The sequence below is a fragment of the Danio rerio genome, chromosome 5 (assembly GCF_049306965.1).
Source record: "Danio rerio strain Tuebingen ecotype United States chromosome 5, GRCz12tu, whole genome shotgun sequence".
NCBI lineage: Eukaryota > Metazoa > Chordata > Actinopteri > Cypriniformes > Danionidae > Danio > Danio rerio.
In genome coordinates, this window is record NC_133180.1 from 26,721,122 (window position 1) to 26,741,562 (window position 20,441).

At 34.8% G+C, this 20,441-nt stretch overlaps 2 protein-coding genes across 4 annotated transcripts; one reads left to right on the forward strand and one right to left on the reverse strand.

Annotated features, from left to right (window-relative positions):
* Window positions 1–374: 374 nt before the first annotated feature.
* Window positions 375–7,567, reverse strand: ela3l (elastase 3 like). 2 transcript variants are annotated; one of them, NM_001024408.1, is given in 8 exon segments: window positions 375–472; window positions 1,442–1,594; window positions 2,665–2,810; window positions 2,898–3,034; window positions 5,121–5,249; window positions 5,419–5,516; window positions 7,276–7,364; window positions 7,447–7,493. In NM_001024408.1, coding segments are annotated over 6 exon segments (606 nt in total). In that variant the 5' UTR covers window positions 5,442–5,516; window positions 7,276–7,364; window positions 7,447–7,493; the 3' UTR covers window positions 375–454.
* Window positions 7,568–10,071: 2,504 nt separating this feature from the next.
* On the forward strand, window positions 10,072–19,200 carry bco2l (beta-carotene 15, 15-dioxygenase 2, like). Of its 2 annotated transcripts, NM_131799.1 has the most exon segments (12): window positions 10,133–10,200; window positions 11,184–11,355; window positions 11,815–12,026; window positions 12,138–12,253; window positions 13,811–13,913; window positions 14,818–14,949; window positions 15,886–16,046; window positions 16,131–16,298; window positions 16,378–16,512; window positions 17,406–17,588; window positions 17,673–17,783; window positions 18,640–19,200. In NM_131799.1, coding segments are annotated over 12 exon segments (1,650 nt in total). In that variant the 5' UTR covers window positions 10,133–10,160; the 3' UTR covers window positions 18,757–19,200.
* The last annotated feature ends 1,241 nt before the right edge of the window (window positions 19,201–20,441 follow it).

A 20,441-nucleotide genomic window follows, 5' to 3' on the forward strand; every position in this document is an offset into this window, starting at 1 on the left:
ATCTTTGTTTATACCCACAGATCATCCATGTGCGGTTTTCAGTCGATATTGTTGTATGTCAGCAGGTCATGATTATCATCCCTTCCTCCTACAGATGAGTGGGAAGCGATCAGATCGCCTCACCTCCTTTGGCCAGATGATCTGTTTCACTCTGAGGTACTACAGTCTTTAAAATACCACATTCAGATTTGATCCACTCATCATGTTTGACAGAGATACAGCACAGCTGCCCTCCTAAAACTCTCAGATGCTTAACAGGAATCAGGCTTTCGTTCAGCTAATTGGAGTTTAGCCTAATATTCCTTCTAACATTTGGCAGTTTGAGTTGAATCAATGTGGGAGAGTGGGAAAGGAAAACCAAAACGAATCCCTTGTTGAGTCATTATGCTTTTATTTACTTTCTTCTCTGTGTGTTGGTTTTCTGGTATTAATATAACGACATCCTTGTTTCTTCTTAGTTGTTCATCATGACCTTCCAGAAGCAGATAGAAAAAGAGATTATTAAATCATCACATGCAGATCTTTCTAATATAGGTCACAGGTTCATGCATTACATTATTACTGTAATTAAGAGAGTCTAACTCAGGGGTCACCAAACTTGTTCCTGGAGGGCCGGTGTCCTGCAGATTGTAGCTCCAACCCTAATCAAACACACCTGAACAAGCTGATCAAGGTATTACTTGGTATACTTGAAACATCCAGGCAGGTGTGTTGAGGCAAGTTGGAGCTAAACCCTGAAGGGACATCGGCCCTCCAGGACCAAGATTGCTGACCCCTAGTCTAAGTAAAAAGCAATCACATCCTCAAAAAAATTGTAAATTTGGAACATTTTCAGTGTTATTGCTGTGTTCTGATTACTTCGCAGCAAGAAAAATCACTGCTGTTTTATTTCAGTTGATCCACTGAGCGAGAGGGGTCTGGATGACTTAGTGCAGTCGCAAGGTGAGCAGCATGCAATGCTTTTTAAAGCCCACCCCTAACCCTACCCTTCACCGTGAAGTCACAAGCTCCAATGAGTGCATTGTGCCTGACATTGCATCTCTGAGATATGCAATGTCAGTTTGGAAATCCAACTCTGCATCCAGATACTATTGCACTGAGCAGCCATATTGGACTCTGAAGTCATGGTTGAGGTTAAGAAATGTTTCTATTTAAAAGATCCTACACTGGGATCTCTGAATTTCCACCATTCAAGTCTATGTAACTGCTGGCCTTGACCGCTTGAGATTCATTCAGCATTATTTAGGCATTTCATTCAGGCTTTCTTGCCAAAGAATCACATAATTCAGAGTCTCATAGCCCTAAGTAAATTTTCATGTTTTCATCTCAAAATTAAGGTTTTGCATGAATACATCCAATGATCAGGGATTTTTTGGCCCAAATGGCTTTAGAACTCCATTATGAATATTAATTATATATGCTAATAAAGCACCATATGTACCTTGTCAACCCAGTCAGTGAAAGAAGACACGCGGGTGAAAACAGTAGGCTTCCTAATAGTGTTACAGCCCAAACCAGACACAAAGCTGGCAATACCGTGGACCTCCCAGATGCCGTCAGAGTTCTTGCAGTTCAGAGGACCGCCAGAGTCTCCCTGTTGAAGGTTTACAAAAAGTTATTGACACTGAACAAAATAGATATTTTATTTGAATTAGACTTTTAAAATTGACTTGAATTGGGCTTCTTGAGTGCTATTCCAACTGGTTAACATTGTAAAAAAGATGGCTAATGTGTTTCCACTTCCTTCCGCTGCTTAAAAAGGGAGACAAAACATCCCATGTATGGTCACTGTCACCACGTAGCAAGCTGATTTCATTTTTTTATTTTATATTATATTATATTATATTATATTATATTATATTATATTATATTATATTATATTATATTATATTATATTATATTATATTATATTATATCATATTATATTATATTATATTATATTATCATTGTCAATATATACACACCTTTTTAAAGAGCAGGTAGTTTGACTGTTTACTTTGTTATTTATTGCAGAAAAGAGCTTACTTCATTGTGAGTTGCATCAAATAACAAACTAAAAGCAAAGTTACTGGAATAGTGAACATTTAAACATAACATAGCATGATAAGAGCTACTGAATTTTTCAGTAGCCACTAGGGGGCAATCAAAATGTTTTTGGATTTACATCAACAGTAACCATTTACTTTCATGGAATCTATATTTCCTATTATAAAAGTCAATGGTTACTGGTTTCCAGTTTTCTTCAGAATATTTTATTTTATGTTCAACAGAAGAATGGCACTCATAAAGCTTTAAAACTATTTGAGGGTGAGTAATTCGTGAGTACAATTTCATTTTTGGGTGAACTATCCCTTTTAACAACTCATGGGGCATATTTGATTTAGCCAATTTATAGACTCAAATGACTGCTGTCTTCACAATTATATTATAATATTGTATTGTACAAATATAATATTGTATCTAAAATATACTCATCATCAGCTGTTCACATTTTCTTAAAAAAAGCATATACAATTTGCCTCTCAATATTTAGAACATTGTTCTCTCTTAATGAGTTTCCATAAAGAAGTTGCTTAAAGTTTCTTTCTAAACTAATATATGCCTCACAAATAAAGATGCACATGACAATTAATAAATGACCTCATAAGGATTAACTTTACTCACATTGCATCCAGCGACAACACCGTCTCCACCAGCGCAGACCATGGTCTCCTTGACACTGGAGCCCCACCAGTCAAACCTGGAGCAGGTGGCGTGATCCACAGCGGGCATCAGAGCCTGCTGAAGTTTGTCAGGAAGAGCACCACCAGCTGGGACACAACCAAAGTATGTTGGTTAATACAGTGTACTAATATTATGTGCATGATGTGTCAGGTTTTGTGTGCAGGAGTACTCACTGGAGAGTCTTCCCCAGCCTGAAATATAGCAAGGGTAGTTGTTTGGGAGGACATCGCCAGGAGCTGGAACACAGCCCAACTGAATAGTATCACTCAGTGTCACAGGCTCAGCCAACTTGATCAGGGCAATGTCGTTTCTGAATGAAAACAATTGCAACAAATTCATTGTGTTGACGCCCACAATCAGTGTCACAAAATAAACCCAAGAGGTTGATCAGGACAAGTTATTATGTGACCATGGACCCTAAAAACTTTTTCTTAAATTTTATGAATATGTTTTTATGAATAACCAAAGTACATAGGATAAAATATACCGTTTTTTAAATGCTCAAAATCACAAGAATATAAAGTAAAGTTCATGTTTTATGAAGATACTTAGCACATGTCCAACTGTAAAATAACAAAACTTTATTAATTTATCAAACTTTAAATGCAAATTTCTCCATATATAAATTTTTTGAACCCTCAGTTTTTCAAAAAGCTGTTTTTCAGCTAAATATTTTCTAATAAAAACAAACCAACAACATTAATGGAAACATATTTATTTAGATTACAGGTTATGTTAAATCTAAATTTCCAAAAATTGCCACTTATTGGTTCCGTAATCCACCTTAAATATGACATTTCACAAAATATAATGTTTTGGTTGCACTTTCTATGAAGTCTGTATGCAATGCTCTATACAGATGTTCTGAAAGCAATACAATGCATTCATAATTCTTTGTAAGCAACCGGTAGTTGTGTAATCACTTCGTGGTATGTTTAAAGCATTCAGATGCAAAAGCTTTCTCAATTTTCTCTGGCTCCTGTTTGTATGTTCAGTATGTTCAGTATTTTGATGAAGAATAGGTTATTTTCAGCGCATTTAAAGTCAAATAACTGAACATAAACATTGGAGGCTGAGCAAAAAAAATACATTATTTAAAAAAAAATCAGACAGCACTTATAGATTTTCGCATCCAAACTGTTTAGTTTATTTTTTAAAACATTAACTTCAGTTGCTTAAAGCAGACAAAGAGCACTTTGAACGTTATGTATTGCACGAATGGTGAACATATTCACTGTTAACTATGAGTTTTGCTTCACAATGTACTGCTAGTTAATGTAATTGCTGTATCAGTTATGGTAAGGGGAATGATTGTGGCATGTTCAATCTGGTCATGCAGAATAAGGCAACTTATTAGTAAAAGTATTAGTACCCATATGCAAGTTAATAAGCAACTCGCACTGAAAAAAATAATTTAAAGATGATTCTTGGATGTACAATTATTTTTTTTTTAAGTAGTTGTAAATTATTTATTTGGGCTGAATTTAAACAAACAAATTAAGTTTTACATTACTAAATTTGATTTGTTTGTTTTAAATCAACAAATAAATTGTTTGCAGCAATTAGGCAGACAATTGTTTTTAGTGTGTATGCCCTACCATATTATACACAAGTTATGAAGCTTTTTATTGGTTTAAACATGACTTTGCATTAAGTTCATTAACATATAGCATGATATTGTTTACATTTTTAGAAAGCAACATCAAGATATCAAACTAAATTAAAGCTTATGAAGGTGTGACGTAGTGGCGCAGTAGGCAGTGCTGTCGTCTCTCAGCAAGAGAGTCGTTGGGTCGCTGGTTCGAACCTAGGCTCAGTTGGTGTTTCTGTGTGGAGTTTACATGTTCTCCCTGCGTTTGAGTGGGTTTCCTCCGGGTGCTCCGGTTTCCCCCACAGTCCAAAGACATGCGGTACAGGTGAATTGGGTAGGCTAAATTGTCCGTTGTGTGTGTGTGTGTGTGTGTGTGGATGTTTCCCAGAGATGGGTAGCGGCTGGAAGTGCATCCACTCCGTAAAAATGTGCTGGATAAATTGGTGGTTTATTCCGCTGTGGCGACCCCAGATTAATAAAGGGACTAAGCCGACAAGAAAATGAATGAATGAATGAAGCTTATGAATACATTACCTATATGCTTATAATGCATAATAAATACAGGCTTCATGAAAGTGAGCTAATATTTCCCATGAATGTGTTCTATACACTTCACTAGCCAACAAAGTTTAAAATTAGGTGAATAGAAATATTAAAACTAACTACCTTTAATTTAGAAAATGATCAGTCAGTTATATGAGCATGTTTGATGGATTGCCCTGATATAATAACTAATTGACAATCCATCTTTAGCTTAACTGTTAATTAATTTAAATATATGAAAATGAGAATATCTAAAACTTACCCAAGAGCAACAAACATTGAGTTCCATTTCTCGTGTACAATGATCTTCTGTGCGCTGATGGTCTGGGATCCTTCCTCATTTACTGACAGGTCATGCTTGCCAACTAGCACTCTGTAGTTGCGGCCAGAACTATACGGGAGAGAAAATATATATGAGATTTTTTATATTTAAAATGAGATTAGTATCCAGAAGTTCACAACACTAATCTGAAAAGGAGTTACTACTAATGAACTAATGAATTTGTCACTGACTAATGAAGAAGAATATATGAGATGAACACTGGGCTGGACTTTTCTACCTGATGCAGTGAGCAGCAGTCATCACCCAGTTTTCAGCAATGATAGATCCTCCGCAGGTGTGGTAAAATGAGCTTCCACTCTGATACTGCAGAGAGACCTAATAATGGGACACACAATGAATATATTTAATAATAATAATTCCTTACATTTGTATAGTGCTTTTCTAGACGCTCAAATCGCTTTACACAATGGAGGGGGATGTCCTCATCCACCACCAGTTTTTTGAAAGACATCCAGGGATTTTTAACGAACACACAGTCCACATCAATATACTGGGATGTGACAATCGATTTGTGTTGGGACAACATGAATGAATTAAGTTAACTTAACACTTTTAACAAATTTATTTGAACATAAAAAATTAAGTTGTCCCAAGGAAATCTGTTGTATTGTTGTAGCTAATTTTAAATAATTAGTTTAAAGGAGCAAAAATAAAAGTTTTTTTTAGTTTGAGAAATATTGTCTTGTTTTCAGAAATAATGTCACAATTAAGTGAGTTTTTCCCTAAAATAAGTTAAATAATCATCTAAATCATCTACCAAGGTAAATAAAATAATCTTGTTTTCCTTTTGAAACAAGCTTATTGTACGCTGAAAAAAAAAATCAAGCAGTACTTTATCAAATTAAACATGTATCTTTCATTTCAGTTTAATATTATTTGTTTAAGTAATTTAACAGATAATTATTTGTTACTTGTTATTTGTCAAGTAATTTAAGTTCAAAACACAGTTAAATATAAATGTTTTTTTTTATTAGGAGCTCAACTAAGAAAAATTTGTTTTGACCAATTTTAAGATTACTCACACAGGTTAGTGCATGCGTATTAAACAAAAACTTAGTCATGAACTTAAAAAATATTTGGCAAATGATTTCTTTTTCATTGGCTCAAGTAATCAAATTTAGCTGAGAATTTAAATTAATTGACTTTCTTCAACAAGACAAATATGCTTTGTTCCAGGTTATATAAAATTGCTCTCATGGAGATAGAAAATATTGTTTAAGGCAAATTATTTATTTTTCATTGGATCAAGTGATAAAAATGTAGATGTTTATATTACCCCATTTTTTAAAAAACTGGATAAATGAAAGCTTTTTCCAGTGTACTTACCCCACTGACAGACTGTTTTGCTTGAATTATGTTAATTACTTGGGTAAAAAAATGTATTCCAAATGCAGGAATGTAATGAAGGGAGGAAACAGATGCTAAAATTGTGTGGAAAATAAGACAGACCAACACTTTCTCACAGCAATTTTTGATTTAGTGGCAAATTCATATGTAATTTGTTTGACCTAATTTGTACAGTTGAGTAGGATTTTCTAGTTGGATTTATGGGTGGTAAGGAAAATTGTTTTTCATACCGATTTTAAAAAAAAATTGTACAACTGAACATATGTATATAGCCGCTAATCTCTCAGAACTGAAAATTCTATCAACAGGGATAGTTCACCCAAAAATGAAAATTCTGTCAACATTTACTCTCCCTTTACTTGTTCTGAACTGATTTGACCATCTGTTTTTTTCTTTTTCTTTCTTTTTTTTTTATTCATCACAAAAGAAGATATTTTCAAGAAAGCTGCAAAACTGTAACCATTGACTCTCATAGTGTTTGTGTTTCGTTCTATGGAAGCCACTGGTTAGAGGTTTTCAGTTTGATTCAGCGTTCTTTCTCATGTCTTCTTTAGTGTTCAACAGAAGAAAAACTCTTGGTTTGGAAACACTTGAACTTGAGTAAATAGTGGGTAAATTTTCATTTTGGGGAAAACTAAGCCTTTAAGTGGCAGACAGAGTTTGACAGAGGTAGAAATGACATGGAATTAGAAATAAAGAATATTTTTCAAAATGTATCATTAAATACCTGCCAGGGCCAACTGTGCGGTCTTGCTTCCTCTCCATTGACCACACGAGACATGAGAGGCTCAATGGGTGGTTTTCCACACCCAAAGGCTGCAGGAGAAATTCAGATTAAAATGTTTGAACTCATAATAGAACAATAACTCTAAGCAGTTGTGGTGTGCAAAAGTCTTACCGCTGGCGATGAGCACTGATGCTAGGATGAGGGCGAACATGTTGACTCAGGTCCGCAACACTGGCATCAACTGCTTTTTATATCCCTCTCTATCTGTGATGTCACATTGACCACACAATATTCTAAACAATATTGCTGAGTATTCCACCTGTTATAGCTGGAAAAACAATTATCAGCCTTTGAACAGCTGCTTTCCTTGAAACCTTTCACATGGCCTTCAAGCACAAACCTCTGACTTGACTAGTTCTCTTGATTTATATATTAGCATAAGCATACAGTTCTAGACTATCTAGAATTCCCATAAGAAAGAGATCAACCATTGGAAGAAAATGGGTTTTCATTTTTAATATTTACCTCAGGCAGTTGGTGTGAATCTTCTGCCATTAGTGCAGGTTCTCAAGGTGAGTATGATGAATGTCAATTATTTCTGTGCAGTATTTTGAAAGTTTAATAAACGTAATTACTAGATAGAATGTATGACAATCTAGCGTGTATACACTACCATCCACACATTTAATACTCTTCAATACTCTTCATTAATACTTTATTAACACTCTTCAAAGTTGCATTTTAATGAGAAATGTTATTAATGGTAAATGACTAAAAGATGGAAACCTGTAATCGTTGACTTACAAAGTATTTATTTTTCTACTATGGATGTCAATGGTTACAGGTTTTCAGCTTTCTTCAAGATAACTTATTTTGTGTTTAACAGAATAAAGAAACTGATCAAAGGTTTGGAACCACTTGAGGGTGAGTAAATAATGAGTGTATTTTCATTTTTGAGTGAACTATCCATTAATTATCGAGAAAAGTAGTGCTATATTATATCTTTGGCCATTTTAAAAAGCCTATTGACGATTTAAAAGAATAGCATTTATATAAAATATTTAGCTTTTGTCACACATCATCAGCTTTGTTTAATGCAAAAATCTATTAATACACTAAAGACACTCTCACTTTTGAATACAAATGAAAATATTACAGCTCTCACAGACCCAAATTTAGTACTATATATCCCATAGCATATGGGGTTTGTGAATAATTATTTTTCTCTCTTTGAATAATGTTACATTTGAATGTACCTGTGGTCTTGTATGAAGGAGGTCAGCAGATGGCGAGTTCTCAGAGAAAAGAGGTTAGCAGCAGGATTGACATACGTCTGTGTTGCTTTTTTTGGCTCTGAAAATTAAGCAAAATTGTAATGCTTAATGAGCACATATTAGTATGTGCATTTACATTTATGTGTTTCATACATTTAACACACACACACACACACACATAGTATCCTATGATAAAACACATGTATTGCCCAGCTTGTGTTTTATGATATCTCACCATTGAACCATAAAAATGTGTGTACATTCTTATAAAAATATGAATTCATTTATTCATTTTTTTCAGCTTGGTCCCATTATTAATCAGGGGTCGCCACAGCAGAATTAACCGCCAACTTATCCAGCATATGTTTTACGCATTTACTTCCAGCTGCAACCCAGCACAGGGAAATACCATACACTCTTGCATTCACGCACATACACTATGGCTATTTTAGCTTATTCAATTCACCTATAGCACATGTTTTTGAACTGGGGGGGAAACCAGAGCACCCGGAAGAAACCCACGCATACATGGGGAGAACATGCAAACTCCACACAGAAATGCCAACATATTCAGCCTGGGCACACACCAGTGACATTCTTGCTGTAAGGCGACAGTGCTACCCACTGTGCCACCGTGTCGCCCTTTTAAAAAATATTTTTATGTTAAAAAGATGTTTAGTGTGTGGATTTGAAATTTGTTTATGTAAAATTGCTTGATCTGAACAAAGACACCTTACAGAAACTTTATGGCTTGCTCAAAGCAAAGCCTTTGCAATCTGGGAATTTAAAAGTGTGACTGTTTACTTATGGCTTTTACTCCTAAAACTCATTATTCATCCTCACAGGAACTATTGCATCAGATGACCTCATTCAAAGGATAATGTATGAATATTCACCCTTAACGGCCTGCAGAAAACTCATCATCCCACATGGAGATGCTTTAATCTCATCTAGATAACAGGGTGTTCCTGAAATCTGTCAAAGATAAAAGAGACCGGAGAGATCATGAGGTTCTTATTGTGCTGCTGTTGTTCCGTCACCACACTGCTGATCAGTTTAAGGGTTTTGTTATCTCATGGAAAATATCTCAACTCAAAATTGGCTAGAAGGTAATTAATCCATGCAGATTTGTACTGCTTGTAACCTAATGTTATTTGTTTTCATGACATGATTTCTATCTGTTTTCCCTAAAAGACTAAATGCTCACAGTAATTAACATTTCAGATGGCTTAAATATGAACTACAGCTTGTTATTGTATATTATCAAATATTAAATTCTCCAAATTGTCACCTAGGCTTCCTAATGTTAGTTTTGGTTTATTGAGCTTACTGTGTTTTTGCATTCAATACAAACATGGGGATCAAGCTTTCTAAATAAAATGTGCCAATATGTACACAGCCTAAATATATCTAAATGTAAATAAGTTGTTATCATAAAATACTGTTCCACTTTGGTTCTGTACAAGGTCCATTTTGCTAGATTTGGCCCATCCCACCCGGTCATGTGTTCATGGGCCGTCCATCTATTGTCAGGAACTCTTTGTTCATCTAGTCTACTTCTTCTGCTTAGTGTTTTTTTTTTTAAGATATCAATCCTTAACACCTAAAGTCATGTCTACATCTGCAAATGATCAAATGTATAAAGTGCCAGGTAAATCTTTGTGTGCTTTACTACTATAGTTACTACAGCTTACTGTCTAAATGTGTTATGTAACTACTTCTCATGCATTTATGTAATGTTTTGCTGCATGGTTGTGCATGCATAGCATTTTGTGAATGTATACCTTCTGTTTGAATTTCCTCTAAGATGTGAAAGACTAAGAAAACTTCTAACTTAAAGATTATGCCATTTATTTGTCTACTATTGAATTCATTATATGTAGATCAAGGCAAATAAACAGTTATAAGCACTGCCGTAAGCTAAGTTAGCAAAAGTTTTTCTTGTTCTGTTGCCACACTGTAAAACCCAAAATGTTAAGATAACTCAAACCGTTTGTGGAAACCAATTGCAACAAACCATTTAAGTTTAAAAACTAATTCTAATCAGTTTTGTGAACTTACTCTATAAGAGTAAAGGAAGCATTTTGAGCACAGTAAAACTTGATGAATGAAGAGAACTCAAACCAACAGAGTACTGTAAAACTCAATAACTTAAGGCAACTCAAACCGAGAGTAAATTAGAGTACTTTAAATGAACTCCATTTAAATTAAAGTAATGAGGTATTTAATTAACTCATTATTTTTAACACTGTTAAAAACTCTATTCAAATGAGAATATAATACTTTCAGTAAATTTTGAGTTAACTGCACTCAATGCATTTGATAAAGTTGACTGTTGGGTTTTACATTGCGTGAACATTTGTACCTTTATAAGAAACCAACTCTAAAGCAGAACTGTTCATTTAAGATAGTAAGATTTATATCATGACTTGTGATTTACGTTTAGATGATACTTCAGGCAACTTATCCAGCACGCTTTATGTTTCTGCTTTTATCTTCATTAATGCACTTGATTCTGTTTATTTCAGTTGCTCGTGGACTCTGATGTCCTCCAGAAATGCGTACAGTCTAATCATCTGTCACATTGTCTGTGTCGCACCTCTAAAGATTTGTTATGGTGTGATTTCTTCACAGCTAACAAAAAACGTCCATCTGCCAGCGGCCTGGAGTTCATTGGTCCTCTTGTCAGCTCTGTGAAGGAGACCCCGGACCCCATCACTACACTCATTAAAGGTCAAATTCCCTCCTGGATCAACGGCAGCTTCCTCAGAAATGGACCTGGAAAATTTGAGTTTGGTGAAAGCAAGTAAGAAGTCACACCTATTATTTACTTATACTATATACTATGTGGCGTAGCGATATCGCCTCACAGCAAGAAGGTCGCTAATTCGAGCCTCAGCTGGGTCAGTTGGCAATTCTGCTAGAGTTTGCATGTTCTCCTCATGTTTGCATGAGTTTCTTCTGAGTGCTCCGGGTTCCCCCACAGTCCAATACAAGCACTAAAGGTGAATTGGGTAGGCTAAATTGTCTGTAGTGTATGTGTGTGGATAAGAGTGAATGGGTGTTTCCCAGTGATGGGTTGCTGCTGGAAGGGCATCCACTGTTTAAAACATATGCTGGATAAGTTGGCGGTTCATGCCGCTGTGGCAACCCCAGATTAATAACGGGACTAAGCCAAAAAGAAAATAACTAAATGAATGAGACTACATGCTAATTTCGATCTGGTTGTGTTTTCCTTTGTTATTTGTATGCATGTGCTCCTCAGTTTCACCCACTGGTTTGACGGTATGGCTTTGATGCATCGTTTCAACATTAAGGATGGCCAGGTGACCTACAGCAGCCGATTTTTGCAAAGTGATTCTTATGTGCAGAACTCAGAGAAAAACCGAATTGTGGTTTCTGAATTTGGTACCCTGGCAACACCTGACCCATGCAAGAACATCTTCGCCCGCTTCTTTTCACGCTTTCAGATCCCAAGTAAGCATTACTGGCGACCTATCTATTCACAGAGACAACAGACAAGTACAATGTTACTCAAAGTTAATACAATCATACAATTTGTAATATTTCTTTGTGTTTGATTATCAGAAACAACTGATAATGCAGGAGTGAACTTTGTTAAGTACAAGGGAGATTTCTATGTAAGCACAGAGACCAACTTCATGCGCAAAATTGACCCCGTGAGCCTAGAAACCAAAGAAAAGGTATGATCAAAAGAGATACAAAAACTTAGGGACACACAAGAAAGTTAAAATAAAGTGTGTTTTAAAAAACAAACTTTAATAAATAAAGAAAAAGTATAGAAGGTGACATAAAGGAATCAGGCCAGCAAACAATATTTTGTTTAATAGACATCTAAACGTAGACAGCTTGGCTAAAACAAGGCTAAACTTGGGCTGTCAGTGAAAATCTAATAGACATGAAATAACCTTGAACAAGACTAGTTGTCAAATAGACAGTGTTACAAACCCCTTATGTTATTTTAGGGGAATGAGGTTTGACATTTAATGTACAATTAAAATAAATTTCTACAAACAGTGAATAAAGTGCAAAAGACAACCAAAGCAGATATACTAAAACTGTGTCTTTTATTTACAATACCCAAAGTGAACAAAAACAAGTTAATCAAAAATAAAGAAAAAGAAGGTAAGGCTAAATTATACTATTTACAATATATACAATAATAGGACAAACAAAGACAAGGAAAACAAAAGAGCTGGTAGAAGGAACGTAGGCAGTGCTAAAGAAAAGAAAAGAAAAGCAAAGCAAAGAAAAGAAAAGAAAAGAAAAGAAAAAAGAAAAGAAAAGAAAAGAAAAGAAAAGAAAAGAACCCAAACAACATCTAACTCCCCAGAAGGATCTAACTAACTTAATAAATGAAAACAAATTAATAAACACACAAAGAGTCTTAAAAGAACACTCAAAAAAATAAATAAAAATAAATATATATATATATGTATTTACTTGTTCAAAAACTATCAAATTAAAATGAGCTGAAACAACACATTTCTTGAGATTTCATTCGGACAACTTAATTTTTTTATGTTCAATCCACATAAATTCATAAGTTAACTTAATCGATTTGTGAATGAATTGTGAACCCTGCATGTTTTACAGTGTATCCTAACTACTTGATCTATTCAATTAGTACAAGGGGTGGCGCTCGCCCCTAACCTAATGTACTAAACATAAGAGTAGTCAGACTCTGTCAGTCTCAGGCAGTCAGATTTCTGTTTATTTGATGAATAGTCTATTTTTTGGCCTAAAGAATGCAGGGTTGAACACAATTCATTCATTTTGTCCCAACACAAATCGATTTAACAAATGTATGTGGATTGAACATAAAAAAATTAAGTTGTCCCAATGAAATATCATGAATTGTGTTGTTTCAGCTCATTTTAAATAAGTAGTTTGACAAAGCAAAAAATAAATACATTTTAAGACATCTTTTAGATTTTTACTGACAGCCCAAATTTTAACCCTGTTTTAGTGGAGACGACTATGTTTAGATGTCTAGTAGACGTCTATTGGACATTTTTCAAAAACAAAAAATGCTTGCTGGTAGACATAAACATGGAATGTGTAGCAATGTTGGATATACAAAATTAAACAAACACTAATGAAACGAAAGTCAAGCCAAATGTACAGCATTCCATCTCCCCCACACAAGTCATTAAGTACTACACATTGTACAAAAACAATTACAAACAATTTTTTTCCTAAAATGAACAATAGTTTCTGTGTGATTTTATCTTTGAAAGGTGGATTGGTCCAAATTTATTGCAGTCAATGCAGCCACAGCTCATCCACATTATGATCGGGAAGGAGCAACTTACAACATGGGAAACTCATATGGCCGAAAAGGTGAGTAGTGCAATTCATAGTGCAAAATGTTCTGTCAAATCTGAATCATCCCACTCCTACACTATATAGTGGTAAATGATTCAGACAGTGTAAATATATTTTGCTTTGGGGCGAAGAAAGTTTAAAGGTGTTTGCATTAGAGAGCACAGAGAAATCACACACAGAAGACTAAGCATTACTTTTAGAATGTGGCTGTCATGAGATGAAAAATGAGGCTTTACTGAGTTCAAACGCTCTGGCATAGTTGTGATATAAGCAAAACAGTACTGGCTATTTTTAAAAAGGGGAGGAGCTACTCATTTGTCCCACCCTGTCTTTCTCTCACTGAATAGTGCTGCATGTTTCAAGGCAACTCTAAAGTAATTACTATTGTATCAGTATTGTTTAAATTGTAATAAAAAGTATCACTATTGTATATCAAATTAAAACTGTTTAGCATTACCCATTTCAGTTTAGCACAAATGGCTTTTTGTAAAAGAACACCGCTTAAATAATAAAAAATAATGTTTGTTTTTTTACCAAAAAAATATTAGTTGCACAAACATACAAGAATAAAGCTTCACTGTAAAAAATGCAGGTTTCCACACAATTTATTCATGTTGTCCTAATATAATTCACTTAAGTTAACTAAGGTGAACAAATTTAGGTGAATTGAACAGAAATAGAGCTTTTCCTGAAAAGTCTCAAGAATTGTGTTGTTTCAGCTCATTTTAAATAAAGTATTTGGAACAAGCAGCAAAATTGTGTTGAGTGTTTATTCATTTTTTTTTTTTTTTAGTATTGAAAGCACCACAGAGGCACACTTTTTATGAAAATCAGCAAATCAGACATGCTTTCCACATTCACCTGAGATATATTTTGACCACAAAAAAATCTACTCCATCCTCTATTTTGTTTCTCAAAGGCTTCTTCTACCATATACTCAGAGTACCACCAGGTGAAAAACAGGACGATGATGCTGATCTGTCTGGCGCTGAAATTCTTTGCTCGATTCCTGCTGCTGACCCCAGAAAACCATCATACTACCACAGTTTTGGTATATTTGCCTGCTATGTTTACACGAGTAGATCACACAGTCAGCTCTGCTACTTGATAATGATTATGTTACATCTATATACAGTGCTAAGCATAATTGAGCCCATTTTGAAAGTGAAATTTTTTTTCTCCATTTCTCTGTGAAAATAGGCAATGTATTTTAGTGCATTTAAACAAATAAAAAATGTATTAAACAGATAGATTTAGTAAAATAATATTTTAGTCACCAAACATATGTAGAAATTAAAAGTTATTACAAATAAATTCAAGCAAAATATTGCAAAAACAAATTACAACCTACAATGTGGTTGCTTCTCGTGATTTGTCCTCTTTTTTACATTTGTATTTAATATTTTTCTATAACATTTAAATTTGCGTGTACTAGTTTTTGGACCATTATCGTAAGTTATTTTGTTAGATGAGCTCCAGATTTGGCTTCAGTACTGACTAATCTAATGTATATGCATAAATATAATATTGTATAACCTCGGCTCAGTTGGCGTGTCTGTGTGGAGTTTGCATGTTCTCCCTGCCTTCGCGTGGGTTTTCTCCGGGTGCTCCGGTTTCCCCCACAGTCCAAAGACATGCAGTACAGGTGAATTGGGTAGGCTAAATTGTATGTAGTGTATGAGTGTGTGTGTGGATGTGTGTGTGGATGTTTCCCAGTGATGGGTTGTGGCTGAAAGGGCATCCGCTGCGTAAAAAAACTTGCTGGATAAGTTGGCGGTTCATTCCGCTGTGGCGACCCCTGATTAATAAAGGGACTAAGCCGACAAGAAAATGAATGAATGAATGAATGATAATATTGTATATCATCCTATTAAAATATTAATTTAAAAGAGAGATTTGTGAGAGGTGTACTTATATTTGCCGAGCGTTGTACACGCAAGAGAAGATTTAAAACATTACATTTTTGTTCTTCTTTTTCTGTGTGCAGTCATGTCAGAGAATTACATAGTCTTTATTGAGCAGCCGATCAAGCTGGACCTGCTGAAGTTCATGCTGTACAGAATTGCTGGAAAGAGCTTTCATAAGGTCATGTCCTGGAACCCGGAACTAGACACAATCTTTCATGTGGCAGACCGACACACAGGCCAGGTAATGCAGACCTTATCACAGCATCATACTGACATCTAATTACTGGCCTTTTAACCTCTGAAATCCATGCTTTCATCTGTGCAGCTCCTCAACACAAAATACTACAGCAGTGCCATGTTCGCCCTGCACCAGATTAATGCATATGAAGAGAATGGATATCTGATCATGGACATGTGCTGCGGAGATGATGGCAATGTGATTGGTGAATTCACACTGGAGAATCTACAGTCGACCGGGGAAGATCTCGACAAGGTAATGCTTTCTCGATCCATTGCATGTCAAATGGTCAGAATGATGATAATGCTGATAATGCACCGTGTGGCTTTTTCAGTTTTTCAATTCACTGTGTACAAACTTACCACGCCGATATGTACTGCCTCTGGAGGTGAAGGAGGATGAACCCAATGACCAAAACCTCATCAATTTGCCATACACCACCGCTAGCGCTGTGAAAACTCAAACTGGGGTATGTGAGCAAAAGATCGAATGAAGGGGGAATGGAAAAATATTATAATATATATAAACACTCTCACACATATATACATCACCGGCCACTTTATTAGGTACAACTGTCCAACTGCTTGTTAACGCAAATTGCTAATCAACCAATCACTTGGCAGCGACTCAATGCATTTAGGCATGTAGACATGGTCAAGATGACCTGTTGCAGCTCAAACCGAACATCAGAATGGGGAAGAAAGGTAATTTAAGGAACTTTGAATGTGGCATGGTTGTTGGTAACAGATGGGCTGGTTTGAGTATTTCAGAAACTGCTGATCTACTGGGATTTTCACGCACAACCATCTCTAGAGTTTACAGAGAAAGGTCTGATAAAGAGAAAATATCCAGTGAGCGGCAGTTCTGTGGGCACAAATGCCTTGTTATGCCAGAGGTCAGAGGAGAATGACCAGACTGGTTTGAACTGATAGAAAAGCAACAGTAACCTTTGTCCATATCCATCCCTTTATGACCACAGTGTACCCATCTTCTGATGGCTACTTCCAGCTGGATAACGCACCATAACGTAAAGCACAAATCATCTCAGACTGGTTTCTTGAACATGACAATGAGTTTACTGTACTCAAAAGGGCCTCCACATCTCAATCCAATAGAGCACCTTTGATATATGGTGAAACGGAGGATTTGCATAATGGATGTGCAACCGACAAATCTGCAGCAAAATATCTGAGGAATATTTCCTGTACCTTGTTGAATCTATATCAAGAAGGATTAAGGCAGTTTTGAAGGCAAAAGGGGGTCCAACCTGGTACAAGTAAGGTGTATCTAATAAAGTGGCCGGTAAGTGTATACAATATATACTGTATATATCTCACTTTTGTTTCTTCTTGGTAATATCAGGTGTTCCTCTACCATGAGGATCTCTACAATGATGACCTGTTGCAGTACGGTGGTCTTGAGTTTCCACAGATAAACTACGCTAACTACAACGCTCGTCCTTATCGGTATTTCTATGCCTGTGGCTTTGGTCATGTGTTTGGTGACTCTCTGCTTAAGATGGATTTGGAGGGAAAGAAGCTGAAGGTAGCATCTTTTAAATGCTTGAGTTCCGCTTGAAAGTTGATTTTAGCTGAGAATATGAGGTTTAATCTGTGTTTTTGGTCGTAGGTGTGGCGCCAGGCTGGTATGTTCCCCTCAGAACCAGTGTTTATTCCAGCACCTGATGCTCAGGATGAGGATGATGGCGTGGTCATGTCTGTGATCATTACACCTAGAGAGGTGAGTTTTATAATGTCATGAATTCCACGTTGTCTTTAGGCCTATTGATGTTCTCTTGTTAATTATTTATTATTAATAGTCAGGCTTGTATATATAGCTTCATTTTGACAAATGTTCTGAAGAGAAAAGGGGCTGAAAATTTGGATTTCAACATCTTTACCGCACTTAAGTGTGTTTTTGGGGTCAGTACTTTATTTTAGGATTATTGTAAATGAAAATCATATACTAGTGACTTAGTTGTTAATGAAGTAAATCCATAAAAGGATTATTTACAGTATTTAAGCCCAGTATGAAATGTTGGACTGTGGACACGTCTATATTTCTGTATTACCAGGTTTTTATTAAAAACTAATCATAATGTTAAAATAAAATGTATTGATGAGGTCACATTAGGAAGTTTTCCCCTCATAAAATATATTAAATTAGCATGGTTGCATAGCATTCCTCCTAAAATATTCACACATTTTGGTGGCTCTTATATTTTCGGTATTTAATTATACAGTATATGTTATTTTTTACTTTATTACAGTATTGGTATGGTTATTTATATATGACAAGATTTGGTAATAAAATGAAACTATGCTAAATAAATAAACAGCTTTTACTTTAACTGAAGTTAAACTGAAAATGAAGACTTTCTACTGGAGAAACTTTTTACTGGAGAAATATTTTATTAGTGCATCTACTTTTGCCAAATACTTGATTTGTGTTCTTCATCCACTACTAGAAAATTGCAGAAGCATTTTAGTATGCATAAAAAGAAATATATCAGATACAGATTTTCTTTTACCTCAATATTTTGTCAGCATTCAGTCTAAGAGTTTAGTTTTGACAAGTCATGGTGTATTCTCTTCAGAAAAAGAGCAGTTTCCTACTTGTCCTTGATGCCAAGACGTTCACAGAGCTCGGACGAGCAGAAGTTCCAGTGGACATCCCATACGGCACTCATGGACTCTTCAATGAGAAGAGCTAAACAGAAAATCTATAATTAAAATATCTAATCAAACAATTTCACTCATTTTGATAATTTCCATCTAAACAGGGAAGAGTTTTTTGTAATGGAGTAGTGTTTTTTGTATTATGCCTGATTTTCCTTGGCTGATTGTGAGTTAGTATTGGTACAGTATATTTGGGTGAAGGATCTGTTATAATAGGGCTTTTACTTATGCTTTTTCGAATAAGTTAAGCATGATGTTAATCTATTGTATTTGTATATTCTCTACAGCATTTTTTGTTATTCAAGTGCATATTTTATTCATGTATATTTTATACTTACTTTTATATACATTTTAATAGTTTTACTTTTTTTTTTAAATATACAAATTAATTACATCTGTGAAATTTGTGAAACCCTCGCCTGCAAACCCAGCTCAGTGGATTAGCCATGTAATTCTTTTTTAATAAATGTTGTGCCTTACAATATCTTAATATTATCTGTTTATTGCATTTGTATAACCTTAATTTTATTAAAGTATATTATTTATACCTTTATTAACATTTAAATGTTTGTGGTTTGTGTTGTGGCTGACTCGTTTGTATGTTAATGTTGTTGTTGTTGTTATTGTTGTTGTTTAAGAATTATTATGCATGCATTAGGGAGTGAAAATTTGAACTAAAGGGGTAACAAGTTACTTTAACTTTTTATTAATAAACCAAATTAAAAAATGAAAATAAATCATAATATTTACAAGCAAAAAGGACATTATGTTTATCCCCTATCTTTAATTTTTTCCCTTTTATTTCTGGGTTATCATCAAAATAAATACAGACATTGTAATATCTGATATACTTTAGAAGAACAAAATAAGTCAGCTTAAAATCACTAGATGGCGCTCGTGCTGCATAACTATACATCTACAAAGGTGTCTTGACTTCATTTTCTCTAAACTTTGTCTCAAGAGAAATTCATTTAGCAGAAATACAACATGTAGTTGCATTCCTTACTAATTTGAGTTTGACTATTCTCAACCTCATTAACTAAGACATGACATAACTTATTTTTGAACTGAATAAATCATTCATTTTGTAGGACCATTACATTTAATTAAAGCATTTGTGTATTTTGAAATGAAAATTAAGAAGTAATCAGTTCCAAATTAAAACAGTACAATTTGTATTAATTATTATTTAACTGAAAATCTTATTTTGAATTTACAAAACCCCCCTACCTCCAAAAAATTAAGCAAAACACCTTTAACATCCACTAAACCTTTCAACTGCAGAAAAGACACCTTATAGTAGAAAAGAAAAATTTCTTCAGGTTCTTTGCAATGCAAAAGCCTTTTTCAACACAGTTTTTCACTAACAGTTTATTTTTAAACCCCTTTTTTGTTAGTCTATTGTATCTTTAATGCAGTAAAATGATCTTATTTGCATGCTGCACCTGGCATTTAAAAATGATTATAGCCTATTTTGAACAAATAAAGTACCCTATTTACTGTACATAAATATAACATCTAAACATACGCTATTTAAAATAAAACGGTGTAATAACAATTTATCAACCCGACGGTGAACTTGAAATGCAAAATAAATACAGTGCCAAATCCAATCATATCTTCTACTCCAGGTTAACGACTGGACACAGGTAATCTCCAAAGCACTAGGTGGGGCTCATGCTACACTGAAGCGCTGCTTCACATTTCTACTGCATTTGAC